Source organism: Hibiscus syriacus, unplaced genomic scaffold (genome assembly GCF_006381635.1).
Source record: "Hibiscus syriacus cultivar Baekdansim isolate YM2019G1 unplaced genomic scaffold, ASM638163v2 tig00112217_pilon, whole genome shotgun sequence".
In the NCBI taxonomy this organism is placed as follows: domain Eukaryota; kingdom Viridiplantae; phylum Streptophyta; class Magnoliopsida; order Malvales; family Malvaceae; genus Hibiscus; species Hibiscus syriacus.
The window spans coordinates 851,750-874,971 of NW_024063270.1; the positions used below are offsets into that span (position 1 = coordinate 851,750).

General features: G+C 33.7%; 2 protein-coding genes across 2 annotated transcripts; both read right to left on the bottom strand.

Annotated features, from left to right (window-relative positions):
• Positions 1 to 379: 379 nt before the first annotated feature.
• LOC120175860 (endoplasmic reticulum oxidoreductin-2-like) lies at positions 380 to 1,620 on the bottom strand. The gene is made up of 4 exons (XM_039182415.1): positions 1,511 to 1,620; positions 1,194 to 1,396; positions 812 to 935; positions 380 to 596 (listed from the first exon to the last, which is right to left on the bottom strand). Exons 2-4 carry the CDS (start codon positions 1,322 to 1,324, stop codon positions 417 to 419), a joined length of 435 nt encoding a protein of 144 aa, XP_039038346.1. The 5' UTR covers positions 1,325 to 1,396; positions 1,511 to 1,620; the 3' UTR covers positions 380 to 416.
• A 7,675-nt stretch (positions 1,621 to 9,295) lies between these two features.
• Positions 9,296 to 11,537, bottom strand: LOC120175859 (F-box protein At5g46170-like). Its single transcript, XM_039182414.1, has 2 exons — positions 10,174 to 11,537; positions 9,296 to 9,697 (listed from the first exon to the last, which is right to left on the bottom strand). The coding sequence occupies exon 1, from the start codon at positions 11,343 to 11,345 to the stop codon at positions 10,197 to 10,199; it is 1,149 nt and encodes a 382-aa protein (XP_039038345.1). The 5' UTR covers positions 11,346 to 11,537; the 3' UTR covers positions 9,296 to 9,697; positions 10,174 to 10,196.
• Between the last annotated feature and the right edge of the window lie 11,685 nt (positions 11,538 to 23,222).

Here is a 23,222-nt window from a genome sequence, read left to right on the forward strand (position 1 = left end):
GAAATTGCCATGGTAGCTGAAAACTATGAGGTCTCCCTTCTCTAGAGAGTTTTGTTGCACGAATTGCTTCCAACCGTTGTTGAAACATAAATTATCATCAATCTTTTCAACATCAACATGCCAAAATCTCCCATCACAGGTTTCAAGTACAGAATCTTGAGGTAATTTCTCTAGGAGGTTCTCCTCCAGGTTCTTTATAAAAGCTGGTGGGATTCTCTATCAAACAAAATCAAGAGATTTAATAACAAGTAATTAACATAAAATATTAAAACATTAAGTTGTGATACAAAACAAAAAAAGTAACTTTCAATGAATTCATCAATTCTTCCTCAAATACATTAGATTTCAAAATCTGCAACTCTGACAAAAACTGTGTGTGCTTCTTTGGAGTTGAATTTCTCATCCTTTTGTAATCATCACCTGCAAACTGATGCCCATATCCTTTGCACTAGGCTATTCAACCTACTGGAAGAATGCTTATTTCCTCCAACAAGTCTTTCGGCTGCCGGTCCCTTTTCATGCACAAACTTTACAGACTCCCATAATCGATTGAGTAGATTCATTAGGGCGATTACTTCATTCCTTTGCATCTGCAACTGAGGGTCGATAAATCGAACTTGAGTCTGAATGGAAAGTTCTTTACATAAAATGTACCTTACATAGATATGTATGCTTACAAACTAGATTCTAACAGAAAGCTAGATATGAAATACAAGCAAAAGCCTTCTTCGTAATGGCAAAATCCGAATGCATAATATAGAAAGAAATTAGAACTGAAAATTGAACGCTATAAATGGGGAAGGGCACTTACTGTCTGAATCAAGTTCTCCTCACCATTAACTGAAAACAGAATCTTCAATGCAGTTCCAAGACCAGAAACCTGAAGCTTTCCCCAAAGTCGACATTTTTCGCACCCTACACAGTCCATCACCGCACTACAAAACCAATGGCAATTATTACATCATTTCCAAAATCATTGGCACAGATATCAGACGTTAACAATAAAAGAGAAGATGAAACAGTTTTTCAAAGTTTTCAGCGAGGGATTCGGAGGGAGGTTGAAAGACAATTTCAGATTTCATTTCTTCTTGAGAATGTTCTGCTCTGAACAAATTTTGCTTAATGTACCAACACAAACATGTTTCAAGTAAATATGTTTAGACATGCATAACCAAAAAGGAAATTGGACAAACCTGATATTTTTGAATTGTGCTTGTATTTTATGTTTCAGTTCTGGTCCTCTCTGTCCTTTCCACAATTTAGCTTCATCCAATGGAAGTGGGCATGCTGCTTGCAATTTTGGATTATAAAGTAAATTCTTCATTAGGGATTGCGTCCTTAGGTCGTCGGTTGGATTACCTGTATCATATTCAGCTTGTTCCAAGTACTCAGCTGCCTGAAATGCATCAAAGCGGGCAAGTAAATAGAGATTTATCAAGTACTCAGCATTGTTCCAATTTTTGTTTTCGCCTAGTTTGGGTAGATTACTTAAGTACTCATGCCTACTCACCTTTGTCACAGCTCGGAGAACAAAGAGGAATGCAAAGTACAAGTTTTCAACTCGATCTGGATATTGTAAAACCCGATCATACAGTATTTCGAGATTGTGGCCCTACAAAAATAAGGAAGATCAAATAAACAGTGTTAGATCTCTGTAACGTTATAGTGCACCTATGGAATTAAGTTCATAAACAAGCAAAAGATGAGTACTGGGTGACACAGAAATGAGAATTTATACCAAATTTGTGGATTCATCAAGTAGATAATCAGAAGCTATATGGACCGAAATAGATGAGTGAAGACCAGAAATCAGCTTGTACAGTATTTTCACTTCTTGGCATAACTCTTCAGCCGGATCTGTATATTAGAGCACAAATGAATAAAATATATATTTTTTTAAAAAGGTGTCTCATTAGACTGTACCTTCCAATCTTCCATTAATGACGATTGTTATAAAGTGTACTCAATATTACAAAAAAAATCACCTACCATGGCAAGGTCGCTCATTGGACTGTTCCCATCTTCCATTAGGACAATGTTATTAAGTGTACTCAATGTTGCGGAAGACGGCTATCGGATAGAGCAAAATCGCAACTGATAATTTGAGAAAATAAAAATGAAGATAAAAGAGACACAAAATTTACGTGGAAAACCCCTAAATAATATAGGGTAAAAACCACGGGCAATGGTAGAAGAATTTCACTATGAGAAAATAGGAATTACAACTTCTCTCTATCTACCAAGGAGAAAACAATGATAATTCTCTCTTGATAAAAAGGAGAAAACAACTCTCAAGAAACTCTCTAAAATCTCTCTAGTATTGGAAGAAAGCTAGAATGCTTTGGGATGATTTTAAAGCTAAATGAGCTAGGGTATTTATAGTTGAAGCTTTAAGGACTAACTTGTAAATACTCTAAATTACAATGACTAAATTATGCTTATACCATTTAGCAATTTCAACAATTGTGTGCTCTTTTTTGACCATTGCAGCGAATTGTGCATTAATGCACCGTTTTCGGTGCTGACTTTTAACAATCTCCCACTTGAAGATTTGATTGGAACAATCATATCTTCACACCATTCATTCTACCTTGTACCATCATGTTGCTTACGTTTCTGACAGGCCACAAGAGGATCGACACCAAGTAAATTTATCAGCATTGATCGCCTTCGTCATGAAATCTGCTATGTTGTCTTTTTTATGGATCTTCTGCATATCTACCGTCCCTTTTTCCACCTTTTCACGAATGAAATGGTATTGAACTCATATGTTTTGTCCTTGAATGAAATGATGGATTCCTTGCTAGATGCAAGGCGCTTTGACTGTCACAAAACAGAGAGACAAACTCTTGATTGTGCCCAAGTTCCTCCAATAGCATCTTCAACCAAATTGCTTCTTACTGGCTTGTGTAGCTACTACATATTCTGCCTCTGTTGTAGATGTAGCCACAACTGACTGCAATTTTGAAACCCAGCTTACAGCTCCACCAGCAACTTTGAACACATATCCTGTAGTAGATTTACTTTTATCCAAATCTCCTGCATAGTCAGAATCGACATACCTATTTATAAGTAAGTTTGATCCTCCGTAACATAATGCAACATTTGAGGTCCCTTTGATGTATCTTAGGATCCTCTTTACAATATTCCAATGCTCTTTTCCTGGATTCGTCATGTACCGACTAACCACTCCCACTGCTTGTGCAATGTCTGGTCTTGTGCATATCATAACGAACATTAAACTTCCCACTGCTGATGCATACGATACTCGAGACATCTCCATCCTCTCTTCTTCACTGCTAGGACTCATACTGGAGGATAATTTGAAGTTAATAGGAAGAGGGGTAGAAATTGGCTTACAATCTTGCATGCTAAATCGTGACAAGATTTTCTTCAAGTAGTTCTTTTGTGGAAGCCAAATCTTCCTATTACTTCTGTCTCGGTGAATTTGCATCCTTAGAATCTTGTTTGCTGATCCCAAGTCCTTCATTTCAAATTCCCTAGCCAGTTGTGCATTCAATTCTTCAATATGATCTTTGTTGGGTCCTGCAACCAACATGTCATCCACATACAACAACAAAATAACAAAATCGTTATCACCAGACCTCTTGAAATAAGCACAAGGGTCTGCATTAAGTTTGTTGTATCCAAGGCACATAATGAAGGAATAAAATCTCTTATACCAATACCTCGGCGCCTGCTTTAGACCGTACAGAGATTTGTTCAACCTGCAAACCAAGTTCTTCTTTTCGTCTTCTTCAAAACCTTCAGGCTGGAGCATATAAATCTCTTCTTCAAGATTTCCATGAAGAAAAGCTGTTTTAACATCTAGCTGTTCCAAATGTAAATTCAATGTAGCACACATTGCCAAGACTACTCGAATTGTTGTTAGTCGAACCACAGGAGAACAAATTTCATTGAAATCAATACCTTCTTTCTGAGCATATCCTTTGACCACCAGTCTTGCACGATACCTCTCCACACCATTTCGCTTGATTTTGAAAACCCATTTGTTACCAATTGGCTTCCTTCCTTGTGGTAGTGGCACAAGGTCCCATGTATTATTTTTATGAAGGGCTTCGATTTCTTCTTGCATCGCCATCATCCACAGTGAAGCATCTGAGCTGTTTATTGCCTCATGGTATGTTGATGGCTCACCGTCCTCTGTTAAAAGGCAGTATACAATATTACCTTCTATAACATAATCTGAGTGCCAATTGAGACGTCTTCTCACATGATCTGATTGACGAGTTGTTGGAGCTTCAGAACTCTCTGGTTCTTGTTCATCATGTGCTGGTTCTGCTTCAGAAGAATCTCATTCTTCAAACTCTTTTTTCCACATGTATCTGAGTAGTCTCTGACTTTTCAGCGCTATCATCGTCTTCTTTTCTTTGTAGTTTATCTTCTACAAAGATAACATCCCTGCTAATTATTACTTTGCGGGCAGTGGGATCCCACAAGCGATACCCCTTTACTCCATCAGCATACCCCAAGAATTTGCATTTCCTGGATTTTGGATCTAGCTTTGAAATTTCTTGGGCGTTGTACATCACGTACACAATACTTCCAAATACATGGAGGTTTGAATAATCAACTGGTTTACCAGTCCACATCTCCATTGGTGTCTTCAGCTCTATTACAGTTGATGGAGCTCGATTCACCAAATAACAGGCGGTATTAACTGCTTCTGCCCATAATGATTTTTCTAGGCCTGCGTCCCTCAACATTGCTCTTGTTCTTTCTAACAAGGTTCTGTTCATCCGCTCTGCCACTCCATTTTGTTGAGGAGTGTTTGCCACTGTGAACTGTCTTTTGATGCCTTCTTTCTTGCAAAAGTCATCAAATTCTTCGCTTGTGTATTCTCCTCCATTATTTGTTCTGAATCACTTGATCTTATTTCCAGAATCAAGTTCCACCCGCGCCTTGAATTTTTGAAAGTTGAAAACACGTTTGACTTCTTCTTGATAGGGTACACCCAACATCTCCTGGAGTAGTCATCAATAAATGAGACAAAGTATTTTGCTCCACCTAGGGATGTAACTGGTGCTTGCCATACGTCAGAGTGAACCAATTCTAGAACATTTTTTCCTTTAGAATTTGATTTGTTGAATTTCAACCGGTGCTGCTTACTTGTTATGAAATGCTCACACAAAGGAAGTGTTACCTTTGTTAAGCCTGGAAGTAGTTTTTGCTCCACAAGGACTTTCATTCCTTGTTCTGACATGTGTCCAAGTTTCTGATGCCATAACATTGTAGAATCTGAACTACATGAGGCAACAGAGGCTTTTGCTTCTAGCAATGTCTCTCCCTTCAGTATGTACAAGTTTGCAGCTATCTTTTCACCTTTCAGCACCACAAGCGCTCCACGGAACACCTTCATGATTCCTTTCCGTATTTCAATATTGCTTGCATTATTATCCAACAATCCGTAGGATAATAAATTTTTCTTTATGCCTTTCACGTGCCGCACATCTCGAACAACTTTAATTGTTCCATCATACATCTTCAATTTGATGGTTCCCACGCCAATGATCTCTAAGGCATGATCATTACAACTATACACAGATCCTCCTGAGACGGGTTCATATTGATGGAACCATTCTCTTCTTGAGGTCATGTGATATGTTGCTCCTGAATCAATGAGCCATATATCTGTAAATTTTTTTCTTCCTTCCACGGTGGTTGACGCTTCACAGCATAGTGCATCTACATCATCTGAAGTGTTTGCGGTATTACCTTGTGGATTGGAGTTTTTATTTAGACTCCAACAATCCTTCTTCAAGTGACCCTTCTTTCCACAGTTGTAGTACTTTAAATTCTTCTTGCTCCTCGACTTCGATATACTATGTTTGTGATTGCTGCTTTGGCCACGTTCTGTTGATCTCCCTCTCATCGTTATCAATGCCTCTGCTTGTTGCAGATTTACTTGTCTGTCTTCCTTGTTCTTGCGTCGATTTTCTTCTTGGAGAACAACAGCTGCAACGTCATCGAAGACTAGACTGGTGACATTATTGTTTGTCAAGTTGATGATGAGTTAATCATACGAATCAGGTAGACTTTGAAGTAGAAGTTCAGCACGTTCTTGTTCTCCTATTGTACATCTTAAGGATGTAAGCTGAGAAAATAACGTGTTCAGTGTGTTTAAGTGCTCCGTCACTGAAGTAGATTCTGGCATACGGAGAGTGTATAATTTCCTCTTAAGGAAAATTTTATTGTGCAACGATGTGGCCTCGTACAATTTGGTGAGATGATCCCATATCTCCTTAGATGTCTTCTTTTCCTCGATGCTTGACAATACTTCATCTGCTAATGCTAGATGAAAGTTTGCCATAGCATTTCCGTCCATTTCGATCCATTTGTTGTCATCTGTAAAATCTACCGACCTTTCACTGATAGCTGCTAGACATCCGTCTTTCCTCAGGATGGCCTTCATCTTCAATTTCCACAATGAGAAATTTCTCCCATTAAATTTTTCAATATCAAATTTCGTTGCCATAGCTTCTATTACGGATAGCTCCCACTATTTCACTATCGTGAATAGTTCTTTGGAACCTTCAAAGAATGGGTAATACCTTCTTACTTTCTTATGTTGGAGGATCCACCTTTTGGTGGCAACCACAAAGACAATAAACAGATATTACACACTCTAATCTAACTCGGATACCAATTGTTGCGGAAGACGGCTATCGGATAGAGCAAAATCGCAACTGATAATTTGAGAAAATAAAAATGAAGATAAAAGAGACACAAAATTTACGTGGAAAACCCCTAAATAATATAGGGTAAAAACCACGGGCAACGGTAGAAGAATTTCACTATGAGAAAATAGGAATTACAACTTCTCTCTATCTACCAAGGAGAAAACAATGATAATTCTCTCTTGATAAAAAGGAGAAAATAACTCTAAAGAAACTCTCTAAAATCTCTCTAGTATTGGAAGAAAGCTAGAATGCTTTGGGATGATTTTGAAGCTAAATGAGCTAGGGTATTTATAGTTGAAGCTTTAAAGACTAACTTTTAAATACCCTAAATTACAATGACTAAATTATGCTTATACCATTTAGCAATTTCAATAATTGTGTGTTCCTTTTGATCATTGCACCGAATTATGCATTAATGCACCGTTTTCGGTGCTGACTTTTAACACTCAATAGATCAAAAACACGCCTACCATGGTAATTAATACAGTTCTCCAACCGGCTAAGATTCAATTCAAGTTATGTTGATTGAAGGTTCATCATCAGGCATTCAAAACTTTAGTTATCATTACAAAATCAATTTGTTAAGAGATAATTGACCAATGCCTCTACTCGTTCACGAAATGATTTGGCATCTTTCATTCACATACACATGTAAAAGAAGATCAGCGAGAACTTACATCTGGGACAGTTCTCTGAGTACACAGCATCCCATATCCTTCTGGCTGATGAACCACTGCGGCCTGTATAGAGCTCTGGGTTCAGTTTAAGATTTACACAAGTCACCTCAGCTGCAAAGAACAATAACTTACAAGATCAACCGTTTAGAGTAATAATGTTGAAAAGTGAGAACACCATAATTCTCACTGCAAATCTTAGCACAGTTTAGATAGTTATACCTGTAAACGAATTGAACGTTCAGCGAACCGTTCGGTGGGAAGTTCGTGTATGTTCTTTTATTTATTAAACGAACGAACATGAACAAGATTTTACGATCATTTAATTAAATGAATGAACATGAACAGAGAGCTCATTCGTTCATTTAAGTTCGTGAACGTTCGGTAATATATTTGTTCATTTATATTCGTTCGTTTATGTTCGTTCGTTTGTGCTTGTTTGTTTATGTTTAGCCCTATCTCTCTAGACCCATTTAAAATATTAAAGCCCAATAAATTTTAATCTGATACCAATAAAATTTTTAAAATTCAATTAATTTTAAATATAAATAAAAAGCTCAAAACAATTAAATAAAATACAATCCTAAAAATGTTAGGAAAGAAAAATAATCTATTTTCATTTATGTTCGGTTACGTTCGTTTATGTTCATTTATTGTGTTCGTTTACGTTCGTTCATTTATGTTCGTTTATTATGTTTGTTTATATTAGTTTACATCCGTTCGTTTATCATTTAAATGAACAAACACGAACACGAACAAGCTACATTCCTTAACGAACAAACTCGAACAAGAAATTTTTTGTTCGTTCATTTGTTCGGTTAAAGTTAAACAAACATGAATATACCCCGTTCGTGTTCGTTTAAAGGTCAATAGATGGTACTAGAAAAAAGGGAAGTTTCTTCAATGTTCTTATTAAATGAATGATAACGATGATGATTTCCATTTTCCATCTACTTTTGCCGGCTTCAATACAAGCATGTGGGGCTTCTTCATTTTCTATATTTCTAAGCTTCCTCATATTATAGTTTCTTCTTCATCCATGAATTACTGGGTGATTGTCTTAACATAAACATTTTAAATGATAATAAAAACAAAGGTCAAAATCAAAGAGAGTTCACGTGGACTACTTCATGTATGAAAGAGAGGAAAACTCATGTGATAAAAGGAAAAGCAGAGCCAACTAATTAATATTATTTCAATCTTATTTAATGCTTCTTCAAAATAAAATGGCCAATCCATCAAAATTTTTAAAAACAAGAGAAAATGGCTACTCATAAATTTGGTACCCCACAATCTTTTATTGCCAAATGTCTCTCCCTAACAGTATGAAATCAATACAAAACCACAGAAAATGATTCATATGTCCCTTTCTCTCTCATGCATGATATAAATGATATTAAAATGAGGAACCCTACTGCTCGTTTCCAGAACCATATACACTAATCAATTCCAAATTAAATGTATTAATGATCAATCTTTAATTTCGTAGGCCATGCGCCACTAGCTTCGTTGAAACTCCATGGAGTAAATATACAAACCTTCAAATCCAGTTGGACTAATATCACAACAAGATCCCTTTCATTACCTAAATTGTTCAAAGTGGTATACATTGTGCTATAATCACCAGATTTCTATCAGAAACAATGTTGAACAAGAGTGTCACACAAGAATATTTAAGAAAAATGATACGTCCAAACGTTGTAAACCATAACTAATGGAATTACAAACCCGGAACGACATCCAAGTTTCAACCTCTACCTTGTATCTGCAAGGTCTGGTTAACCCTCTTAAGAATTTGAGGAGATTGTTACTAAAGTATCCATTAACTTTGAAAAAGAAAACTGTATTAAATTTATTGAATAAAAACTGAAAAATAAGCACAAACTACTTTTCTTGATGAACTGATAAGTATATGACATAAAGGATGACATCTTCGTACCTACAATATTCACATATAAGAGGGATTATAGTTAAAGGACTGCAAATTCAAAGTTCTTACAACATCAATCTAGTCACAGGTGTGTGCACTCTTACAAGCATATGCCAGAAATGAAAACAACCAGCAGGTGCATTTGGATATCAGTTGAAGCTCAAAAGCCGAATAGCTTGCAGTGCATTGTTCTTACCTACATTAATTGATTGCTTTCAATGGCAGTCCCGAGCTAGGTTTTGCTTTCAAAGGACACAGCACCGAGATTAAGCTACTACACAAAACAAATTTGTTGCTTGATCATCAGCTTTACGAAAGCAGGCCACCCCTTCTTACCCTTGACCATAGTGCTTGACTGCTCTCCATGAAAAATGCAAAATGAACTGCTCGCCCTGAAAAATGCAAAATGAACTTTAATTTCAGCGGAGACAGGTAAAAGGTACGTAAGCAAGTAAAAGATTAAAAACAGAATGATAGCCGGAATGCATTCAATGATGTTTCTCTGCAAAAACTTCATTTCAAGCAAAAGGTTTCTCAAATGAAAATTGAACTCTAAATCAACCACTACGAAGTATAATCATGCTTGTTCTTCCCTCTAATTCACAAAGAATTATAAAATTTAGGGGGGGGGGGAAACATAATAAAAGTTAATTTCATCTTAATATACATGCATTACCAAAAGCATATTTATAGCTTAAAACCATATATCTAATCAAAGGTCTAAATGGTGGTGAATAAATAAATGCTCACAAACAGCATACATGCTCCATCATTTGAAACTAATCAATCCATATGAGGCAAACATCAAAACACTTTTCTAACAAATTAATCAGCATAAACCAGTAATTCCAGCATTTGAGATTTTTACCACTGCAAGTGAGGAAACAGGAATCAAAAGGAGTTCATCTCCAAGCAGTATGTCCTTCTCTTGTTCAACATATTTGCCGCCGTCCCATAAGGCTCTTCAAAAGCAGTCGATAACCAAGAAGCATCTGAGACCTCTTTTATCGAAGCAGATTGTTCACTAGGCCTAATAGCAACCAAAGTAGCACCTTCTAAAACAACCCCGTTAGGCAATTCCAAATGAGGAGCATACCAGAGCCTCATATTCAATGCCGGAACCTGCGTCCTTTTCGATGCGGGGGAAGCAGATAATGGCTTCACCCTCAACTCCTCAAGCTGATCCCTGTTCATACGAAGCACCCCTTGTCCATCAGCATCGGTTAAAACCAATCTATCTAGGGTCTTATGCTCCGCAATTATCGGTTGAAGCAAATAATGCCTTGCGGATGCTGCGATTAACGAACTAATCGTCCAAACAACCCTTAATTTCAAGCCTCCATTAGTATAAAAGGATTCAGGAATACTCCCATTATCATCACCGATTCCAATATTGCCAAATTCCGATACTTGCAAATGCACGTTGTTATTAACGGAGGCAGCTCCTAGGATGACGCAGTTATCAAGGATTGATCCAAAATCCGCTCTCCATCTCAAAAGAACACCGTCATCAACCCCTAACTCGCCGCCGGGCAATTCGATTCGGAGGAAACGAATCTCGTTGAAATTCTTAAGTACTTGTGTAGGGGAATGGTGCGTAACCCCACCTTCTTCCATTTCCCCGTCATCATCACCTCCGGGAACAACGGATAGAGAGGAAGAAGAATGGCTTTTAAGGGTTTCGTTGAGAATGGACCGTTTAGGGCCGAGGAATTGACCCAATGCTTGAAGGGGTTTAACAATGCCTCCAAAAACGACACGGAAGAGGTTTGAGAAAGCACCGGCGGCACGTGATTTATAGCAGGAAGAAGACGGGGAACAATCGTCGTCGGAGATGACGCAATCGACACGGACGTCGACGTTTTCGACTTGAGGGACGAGGGAATGGAAACGACGGGAGACAACGCAACAGCGGCCGAGAGCTTTAACGTCGCCGATGTTGTTGAAGATTAGGAGAAGAAGAGAGTCAGGCAGACGGTCGAAGTGATCAATTGGTGGCGGGTGGATTCTTAGGAACGGATCTGAACTAACCGAAGACATTTACCCTCCTCTTTTATCTTATTGGGGAGGGAATTAACGGAGAGGAAAGGGGATAGATAGAGAGCTGCGTATTTTCAAGGGAAAGATGGAAGGTAAACGGAGGGAGGAGATACTTCCCCTGGTTTTGTCTTTACACAGAGGGAGAGAGGGAGAGGGAGAGGGAGAGAGAGAGAGATTGTTACAGAAAATATAATTACGGTGTCAATCGGAAGGAAAACTGAGTGATAGAGAAAAGTTTAGGGTAAAGTATACAAATGGTCATTTGATTATAAGGTAATATCTTATATTCGAAGAATCATCCGTGTATTTTACTCAAAATTTTATTGAATTTTTTTTGTCCTTAATTCAAACTATGAATTAAATGAATTATTATTTTAGAAAAACATGATATTGATGATAAAAATGTTAATATTATTTTATTTTATATAATTTTAAATATTAACATTATATTAAAAATATAATACACTTTCATTTCATCAAGTAAGAAAAATACAGTAAAATAAGTTTTTATATTAAATAATCAACAAAAATTTAAGCACAAATTTTTAAATAAATACTCATTTAATTTATAATGACTCTAACATTATTGTTAGCTGCATAGATTAATTAAAAATATGTTAAAATTTGATATCGAAATATAAAATTTTGTACAATAATTTATAATAATTCGATTTTATCAATCAAAGTCTCTATCTACTCTTTTAGCTTTACACAACTATGTATTCTCAATTCACTAACTTAAATGGAATCTTTTAAGGACAAGATTTAACCTTTAGAAACACCATCTTTTCAAAGCTTAAATAGGAACCTCTAAGATCTTTTAGAACGATGGAGATAGAATCACTCTAGTTTCTAAAGATAAAATTAGAACCTCCTCTTTCACAAGGTTTTAAATTCGTGTTTTTTAATTGAAATATGAAAAATTATAGTTTCGGTATTTGTAGTTTATTTAAAATTTTATTTGATCCTTGATTTCATTATTTCAATGATTTTTTGACTCTTAAAACTTTGAACTTAATTAATTAAGTTTCTAAAATCATCATGCAGTAATTAATGAATTATTTTGATGTCAAGATTTAAAACGGTCCAACTTGAGGATTGTGATGCCACTAATGAAAATAATATTGTTTATGATGAGGCTTTTGTTTTGTTGCTGATGGCTTCGTATAGACTAGTAGGAGTGTATTATTTTGTAGTTTAATGAAAAATATTGGGAATGCTCAAACTTTGGGGCGTTTGAACGAGAGAATATGGGATTCTCATGGAAATAAAATCTACATTCCTCCGTTTGGTTAGTCCGGGAATCCTATTTTCGGTAATGTAAGATTACCAATAGTGAATTTTTGAGTATATTACCGGAAATATCATTACCTCCATTTCCTTATGTATTGTTGGATTACCAGCGTTTTAGACTAAAATACCCTTAATTTTTTCCCCCAAAAATATCCTTCTTCTTTCATTGAATAATAAAAATTCTACGAAGGTTAAATTATAAATTTATCCTTAAACTATTTTAGATTTACAAAAAAAGTCTATAATTAAAATTTTATATGAAGTCCAGGGGTTAAAATAAAATTTTACCCTTTCATTAAACATTTTTATATTTTTAATTTTGTAAAAAAATTATATAAATTTTATGAATTTAAAATTTTTAAAGAAAATATATAAATATTTTCCAACTTGTTAAAAAAACAAATATATAATAAAGACAAATTGATCAAATATACATTTCAATAATCTTTTATTCCTTTAACCAAACACGGTAATCTTACATTCTTGCTAAACCAACCAAACACAAAATACAACATTCTCAGTAATCTTATTCCCTAGTAAACTTACATTCCGTGAACCAAACACACCCTAAAGGATTTTACGAGGGCAACAACATCTCCTAAATCAACTTTAACATGACCAGGCAACAACGGTTCAAATCCACGGTAGCCTCGTTGTCACAGCTCATAGAGATGACTGCCAATGTGCGATCGTGGAAGCAACCGCAACAAGAGACGATAATAGCCCGCATATGCACAATTATATACACACAGATAAAAGACCAAGACAAGAAATTCTAACGATATCGAACACGAGCTGCCATCCAAAATCATAAGTGTTCTTGCAACTAAATCAGATAGAATAGGAGCACTACAAGCTTTCTTTTTTTTCTTTCTTTCTAAACTACAATTTTCTCATAATATAGTGCTCATGTACTTGTATATGAGATCCAATCTCCAATTAAGGTCATTAATTGGATACATCTAGATAGTATATACATGCAATCTGAAGTACCTCATCCACCTGTGCCCCTAAAAAATCACCTTACAAAAAGGAATAAAAAGTGTACTTTCCCAATTAACACCAATTAGCAAAGATTGAAAATATTTTTTGTTTAATAGGTTTGACCAATTAAGGTCATTAATTGGATACATCTAAATAGTATATACATGCAATCTGAAGTACCTCATCCACCTGTGCCCCTAAAAAATCACCTTACAAAAAGGAATAAAAAGTGTACTTTCCCAATTAACACCAATTAGCAAAGATTGAAAATATTTTTTGTTTACATAGGTTTGACCAAAGATTAAGTTAAAAGATTTTTTTGTTATCAATCATTTTTTAATTTTATAAAATATTTTTAGTGAAAATATTAAAATCTTGAGTGCTTTTATTTTTAAAAAAACATAAAATAAATTATTTTTAAAAGGTTTAATACAAAAATGAGTGTCTAAAGAATTTTTTGCTAAAAATCTGTTTTAGTGATTAAAAAAAATTTAGTTAAAAATATGTGTCTAATATTTTCTTCGTTATACTTTTAAGTGTCCAGCTCTATCTGCTATGAAAAAAAACTGACATTCAAATAAAAAGCGACATGTGTGAATGTTTTCTTATTTTTAATAACTTTTTAAAATAATATAAAATAAAAAATAACATTTATTTTTTTAATTCTCATTTAAGGTAAACCTAAAAGTCGCCGTAATTTTTTCTCCTCACTCTCTTCTTTAAACATCGTCCTCTCATCTCCTTTCATTCTTCTTTCATTTTAATTTTATATTTCAATTTAAGGTTTAAGATTAGATGAATGTACTAAACTGAAATTCTAAAAATTATACAAAATTTGTATTTACACTTTATTCATGAGAGATATCGAGTGAATCCTCAAAATGTTTGATTATGGATTTTGTTTGATATGTGAAGACCAAGTAAAATGTTTGATTATGTACTTTGTTTGAAATGTGAAGACCAAGTAAAATGTTTGATATGTATCTTGTTTGATATGTGAAGTTCAAATAAATTGTTTATTATGTAATGTGTTTGATATGTGAAGATATAAGTAAAATGTTTTATATGTATTTTGTTTGATAGTGTTTTGTTAACAGTATGAGTGAAAACAAATTAAAAGATTAAAAATAATAGTGCACTGAGACACCTAAATTTAACAATATAATACTTTAGACACTTTTAAATAAGTCAATAATATTGTAGGCTCCTAAATCAACATTTGCACATATAATCTTTATGATAAATGCTAAGTTTGCACATTAAAATTTGCATAACCTAAAATCAATATACATTTCATAACCTAAATTAACATTAATATGAACATTTTGTAACAATTTTCACATTTGTACATATAAATGAACACGATTACTGCCTATACAATAATATAAATAAACATATAACAAAATATAACTACTTCTTACACAAAATATAACAACATACAACACTTGTTCGATACATAATAACATGTTTGGTACAAACAAACTAAACATATAACAAAATATAATTGTTGCCTACACTATAATAGACAACACTACTAGTGCAGCGATAATATCACAAAAATATTTAACAGTGGTTGGATAACCTATTTGAATGTAACCAACATTACCAATGATTGTTAAACAGTTAATAGTAGTAGAAATATCTAACACAATATAAAATATCTAAGGTATCAACTGATTTACTAAGGTATTCATATGATTTTGGTAGGCCACTTTATAGCCACGTTTGCTTTTCTTTCTCTTGAAAGCTTAGAAACAGTAGTGGACTATTGAGAAGATGCTACAACAAGGTGAGAAGATGCTGCAACAGAGTTAGAAGTTGTATCAGGGTGAGATGTTGTAGTAGGGGCTTGAGATGTGATTATCTAACTTGATCTTATGTGTGGTTTAGAAGGCAAAATATGGCTTGGCCTTCCAAGCTGTTTGTGGACAAATTTTTTTAGCAACCTCAACAATTTAAATAACAAAGTGTAATGTTTTAGTAAACAAAATAATTTACCGTTAAAATTGGAGTCCTATGTTTTCATTTGAATAAATTCTCAACCTTGCATAATTGTTCTTCCTCTTGGCCTGTGTGTTATGACATTGTATCTCGGTGTCTTATTTGATGCTTATGTTGGAGTTGGTTATTGAGTAAGTAAAGAAATTGGCATTGGTTGGATAGGTGGTTGAGAAAACTCTATTTGTACAACATTATCTTGAACCTATCAATTACAATTTATCAATTGGATATATGTTACAAAAACACATTTACAGTAAAATAAAAACTTACATTGACTGAATTTTTGTTCGGACACGTTCTTATATTATGTCCAAGAACCCCACAAATTCTCCAACTGATCCTTACTCCTCGGCTAGACCACTTGTTTTTAGTACGCATTCCAACTTTTTTTTTTGCTTTAGTCTTCTAGGTAAGTTTCTCTTCAATGATGGACCAAGATTATTCATTTTAGTGTCTTTTCAGAATTTTTCACTTAGGATCAAAGGTAGAAAAGCATTGTACAAATCAACATATGCATATTTTTATATGCATCAAATACAAAATCTTTTAAATCTTTTAATTTGTCTCTTCTATACAATATGACACATATAGCATGGAAGTATGAAAAACATGTTAGGTCTCGTGCTCGACAAGTACATGACCAGCCCCTAATATCAACAATAAATATGTCTTGATGACACATGACCTCATACCCTTCAACTTCATTCCAAATTACATGATAAATTGCACTAATACCCTTTTGAATTTCAAGTTTTTTCAATTCTAAGTCATTTCTCACCTTTCCAATTTAGTGTTTTTTTTCTTGTACTAAATTAGCCTAAGCATGACATAATATCAAATGTCTTCAAACATTAAGATTATATACTTAAACTTAACCCCTAGAATGATCGAATTAAAAGCCTCTGAAAAATTATTGTCAACTGTGTCACACTTAGACTAGTAGATAAGAATGTTTTGGATCAATGATGTGGGTCCTTTACCATTAGATCATCAAATATTGTCTTCTGCAACCATCCAATTCTTGAAGAATATTGTTCGAATTAAGGACAAGTTGTAGCCTCATTATCTAAATATTTTATATATTTTGAATAAGATGAAAAAAATAATTGGATGAAATTATACCCATATCACTTATTAAAGTGAGTTGAGAACCATCTCCTAAGTCCAAGCACTCCGAATATGATGCAAAAACTATGCCAAAATCTCCCTGTTTTTCACCTCCACTACTGTCCACGCTAAAGGAAAAAACTTGGTTGTTTCCATCTTTACCCACAATCGGCAACAATTTACCTTTAAATGGTCCTTTAAGAAGCAGCCATCCAATGAAATTATAGGTCTACAAAACCTTTTAAAACGTTCTTTTAGTGTACTAAAACACACATAATTTCCTAAATTTGGCAGTCTATCAAACTCATGCACAACACTACCCGTGATAATTTCTAAAGTTCATTTCTTAACTTTTAAGCATGTGTGCTTCGGTAAGTCAATTTTGAGTTTCTCCCTACCAAGTCTTTACATTTATACAATCTTTAAGTTTGGTACAATCCTAAACTTAGAAAGAAAGTGTTTCCCTAACATCTTATAACAAATGGACACTCAGCTCCCTTACACAACTCTAATTTTTCTTTTCCTATTTGTAATAAACCTAAAATCAAAACTATTAGCTATTGCATAAGCATAAAGGACATCCTTACACTGTTATTGATATTCAAATATAAGTCTCACCTGGAAGCTTGGTTCAACAGTTTGAAGTATAAAAAATACCTTACCACTCTTTCTACAAACAACATCACCATTTAACTTGGTCTCATAGCTACCAATGTCAGAAGAATCTAAGTAGTCAGTTTCCTCTCCATTATCTAAACTCTTTACAGGTTTTTCATTTTCTTCGACAAAAATGTATACAGTCTCTTCTTGTTCAACATCAACTCTTTCCTCCTACTCAACAACAACTCTCAACTCTTATACACTAACATTTCTATTTTTTATTTTTATTTTTTGGACTATCCTGATCTTAGTTTTAATTACAACTATCTCCTCCTCCTCATCCTCAGATAATTAATTATTTCTGCCTAGTCAATTTGCCCCACTACTATTCTCATTAGTGTCATTTAAGTCATCTTAAATGATCTTATCAACTACTATATTAAGTCCACTAGCAACATTAGGACCACTGCCACTATTAGACCCACTGACAGTATTATGACCACTACCAGCATTAGGCCCATTGACAATATTTGTTGTATGAAATAAACAAATACAAATAAGTTAAGAAATAGTTTATTAATTTTTATGAATAGAAAAGATTAATATGTTATTAATATTTTTAATATATTATTATACTTTCATTTTTTTATTAAACTATTATTATACTGTTAATTTAAAACAAATGGTTTAATATGTTATTAATACTTTTAACATATTGTTAATATATTATTATTTTTCCTTCATGAAACTTATTTAAATGTTAACTTAAATAATTATTTTAGTCGTTTATTTCTTTAGAATGTATTGATTAATATGTACCGTTAATATGTTAATAAATGATTATTATTTTATTAAGGAAACTTAATTAAATGTTAGATAATTGTTTTATTACTTTAGCACTTTACTGTTAGGTTATGAAACAAAGTTAAGGTTTTATTATTATTTTTAATTCAATTTAAAGTCTTCGTTACTTTATTAGTATACAATGTATTAGTTTATTACTTTATTAGTTTAATCTTCTGTATTATTAGTTTAAGACTTTACTATTTAAAAAAAAACAAAATTAAAGTGTTCATTGTTTTATTAGTTTTGTATTTTTATTGTTAGCCGAATCTTATTAACAACAAGGTTAAACAATGTTACATAATCTTATTAATCCCAATTAGCACAAATTGATTAATCTTGTGCATACACATCAATTTTAAAATATAATAAGCACACATTTATGTCATAGAACTGTCAACACAAATCTTATAATACTTTAATCATAATAATTTCTTTGTAATTTTTTTTAATAGTTTAATTCTATTAATTTATGTCAAACAAATTAGCAACACATAAATCTATATTTATATTCCCAAAAATGTATGTACCTTAGGTCTAGATCAATATATTCCCCAACAATAGAAAAAAACATTTTATGTCTGGACTCAACATTAATCTATCAAAACCAATGTATTAAATTCTGATATAGGTTAAAAAAGACAAAAAAAATATAATCGACAACTCAAAATTTACCTCTGTAAAACTCTAGCTTGAAACTTCTTTCATTTCTACAGTAGGGTTTCGTCCTTTGCAATCTAACCACAGAATCGTGTATGAGTTTCTTCAATCCTTGGTACTTCTTTGATTTGTTCTTTGTAATCTAAACCCCAAATCGTTCAATGGTTTTTTCAAATATCAAAGTCAGTTTTTTTTTTAATTTAGGTTTTGTTTGAAAGTTCGAAAGAAGAAAATTGGGAAGAGAATGTAACCTTAACCCTTTCAGGCAAACCAAACCCTACTCTAACAATAACAAAACGCTGAAAGGATTATGAAAAAGAGGAGACTCGAGAGTGAAAGACGGTGAGGAGGAGATGAATTGTTTCAGAGTGAGAGAGAAGAAGAATTGACAATAAATTTGGGTTTTTCACTTTAAGCTAAAGTTAAAAAAATTTAAAAAAATATTAAATGTAAAAAGGCACCAAGTCCCGGTTGGAAGATTCCGATTATCTTCAATTGGCAATGGTAGTTCACTATCATTGCGCACAACATTTCATTCTTGTTTAGATGCTGTTGATTTTGTTACTCCTTCGATAAAAAATTCTCTTCATGTCCATATCAAAAGGTATTAAGTTGCGGTTGTTGCTACGTGGCATGCACCAACAAGCTACCTACAAAAAGTTAAAAAAAGTTGGTAAATAATTAAAAAAAAACTCTAAAAGTAATGACATTAATCCATGACAACGACACCAAAAATATGATACTTTGAATAATGTAACAGTAGTAGTGCAAGCATACATTATCATTTATTAAGTAGTAAAAGTGGACGCAACAAGTGCGTCGAGTATTGTATCCACAAAAATTAGTATTACTTCGTAGAATTGTTATGCAACAAACATAAAATTGTGTATTGTTGACGTAGGATGCAATGTTATAGCAATATAATAGAAAATAGAATACAATAAATGAGATTACAACACAAGTAAATGAAGCAATGATTGATTTAGGCAAAGGGTTGTGGGATTCAAACAATAACATGCAATTAAAATAATATAGCATTACGATTGATGTGTCTAGCATTAACCTAGTAGGTTATACTTCTCTCGAAAATATTCACCAACAGTTTATCATAAGGACTATATCTCTATAGCAATTCAAATAAGCGTACTAAGGATACTACGATAAAACAATATAAAAAAATCTCTTTTATGCTAAATGATGCTATCACAGTCGCTGGTGATATTCATGATGTAACCAACTATCGCAACATTATTAGACAATTTATATCTCTAAAATCAGCTGAAAATTAAACTCAAGCAACACCAATCATTAATACAAAGGCAAAGTGAATAAACATGAAATTCATAAAATATATTCAAAATAAAGATCCCAAGTTTAACATCTCCAAATAAAATTAAAACAAATCATCTTAACAAAATAAATCCCCCTTTTCAAGTTCAATCTAAATCGATAAGATGACGCCCAATTGATCATCGGCCACCACTCTCACGGGTGCAACATGCTACACGTCCAAGTGTTGTCTTCCCAAAGGTTTTTAGGTTGCCATGGCAACAATAGGAGAGAAAAAAAAATAAAAGACACTTAAGAAAATTAGGGTTTTATAAGATGAATAAAGTGAGTAGAAAATATTATATTTATAGCTCCTCAAAGTCAAACTTTCCACCCATAGAAAATTCCATTTTTCTTGACAAATCATTCTTAAATTTAAATTCCAAATTTTTTTCCCGTAGCTCTATCAGTTCCTAAAATTTCTTCAACCGCCTTGTGACTCAGCAGTTGCTACAGAATCATCTCGGTAATCCAATCCAGCATCAGTGCACAACAACGGCTACAACATTAATAATGTCACAACATCAATATATCAATTTGTTGCAAAAACATTAAAATCAACCCAATTATAAAAAATTCACTCCCAATATGCAAATGATGTAAAATATACTAAAATAAATCTAAATATGATTCTAAAAAATGTGCAAGTACAAACATAAACCTAAGTGAAAAGGCCTTGTATAATAACTCTTTTGGAGAGTTATCACGTACTTGCTGCCACAATGAGACCTTCACTATTTCAAAATACGATCCCTAACACGAAGGATGAACTTGGAAGATCGAAGCTGGCATCAACATTTGCCTTGATCACACCCGGCGGAGGAGGAAACCACTTGTTGAGTCGAGGTGGAAAGTTTTTAACCAATAGTTATTGAAAACATCAAGCTCGTGTAGGTACAAGGTAACAAATCTAACAATGTCTTCATAGCTTAGATTGATGCTTTCATGTAACATTTTATTTTTATGAAACCAAATAGCCCAAAGTGTTGTTGTGAAAATGAGTCGTTGGGTAATAGAGAGGTGTTTAAATAGATTAGCTAGCTAAAACATAAAATTTTGCTCGCAAGAGTAATCAAAGTAGAAATACCAGACTTATTAAGAAACTGTTGAACGAAGGGGCAATTTTAAGAACCTTTATCACATAAAAAGAACCTTGTGTTGACAGATATCTTGCGGATAGAAAGATGACCAAAGTAGGAACATAATTGCTAATAAATCTTTAGAAGTTGATCTTGACTTTAGGAGGCATTTTTAATTTTGCTCGCAAGAGTAATCAAGTAGAAATACCAGACTTATTAAGAACTTGTGAACGAAGGGGCAATTTTAAAGAACCTTTATCACATAAAAAGAACCTTGTGTTGACAGATATCTTGCGGATAGAAAGATGACCAAAGTAGGAACATAATTGCTAATAATCTTTAGAAGTTGATCTTGACTTTAGAGGCATTTAAAGAACATAATGAACCGAAGAAATTAGAAGTCCAGCTTCATTTTGCATATTAGGGTCCCTGTCTAAGTAGTAGTAGAATAATAAGATTGATACCCGCTCCTGACCGAGTAAACTCTAAAGTGGTCACCTCTCAAATACAGATATCAGTAAAGGATTGATAGGGAGTGGCATACATAGAATATGGTCTTGAGCGAGGAAAGCGGAATAGCGAAAAATAATATTGGATTCCAGGAATGAGTGGAGCCATCAATAAGATCCGAACAAGTGAGAAATTCGGTCTAAACAGCTTGGGAAATCATACCATTACCCGGACCTGCTATCCAGTACATCCCAAATACTAATAGATAACCACTGGTGACTCGGATGTAGATTTTGAACTCGTTGCCTCTTGGAAACTTCAATTGGGCCAAGTGGATTGTTTCCCAGGCCATCTTCCATGGCAAAATCCATGCCATCATGACTGAGACTCTATCATTGATTGAGTTTTCTAGCAATTGCAGATGGATAAAGTGAGTAGAAAATATTATATTTATAGCCTCTCAAAGTCAAACTTTCCACCAATAGAAAAATTCCATTTTTCCTGAAAAATCCTTCTTAAATTTAAATTCCAACCTTTTTTTCCCGTAGCTCTATTAGTTCCTAAAATTTCTTCAACCGCCTTGTGACTCAGCAGTTGCTACAGAATCATCTCGGTAATCCAATCCAGCATCAGTGCACAACAACGGCTACAACATTAATAATGTCACAACATCAATATATCAATTTGTTGCAAAAACATTAAAATCAACCCAATTATAAAAAATTCACTCCCATATGCAAATGATAAAAATACTAAATAAATCTAAATATGATTCTAAAAAATGTGCAAGTACAAACATAAACCTAAGTGAAAAGCCCTTGTATAATAACTCTTTTGGAGAGTTATCACGTACTTGCTGCCACAATGAGACCTTCACTATTTCAAAATACGATCCCTAACACGAAGGATGAACTTGGAAGATCGAAGCTGGCATCAACATTTGCCTTGATCACACCCGGCGGAGGAGGAAACCACTTGTTGAGTCGAGGTGGAAAGTTTTTAACCAATAGTTATTGAAAACATCAAGCTCGTGTAGGTACAAGGTAACAAAATCTAACAATGTCTTCATAGCTTAGATTGATGCTTTCATGTAACATGTTATTTTTATGAAACCAAATAGCCCAAAGTGTTGTTGTGAAAATGAGTCGTTGGGTAATAGAGAGGTGTTTAAATAGATTAGCTAGCTAAAACATAAAATTTTGCTCGGCAAGAGTAATCAAAGTAGAAATACCAGACTTATTAAGAACTTGTTGAACGAAGGGGCAATTTTAAAGAACCTTTATCACATAAAAAGAACCTTGTGTTGACAGATATCTTGCGGATAGAAAGATTGACCAAAGTAGGAACATAATTGCTAATAAATCTTTAGAAGTTGATCTTGACTTTAGGAGGCATTTTTAAAGAACATAATGAACCGAAGAAATTAGAAGTCCAGCTTTCATTTTGCATATTAGGGTTCCCTGTCTAAGTAGTAGTAGAATTAATAAGATTGATACCCGCTCCTGACCGAGTAAACTCTAAAGTGGTCACC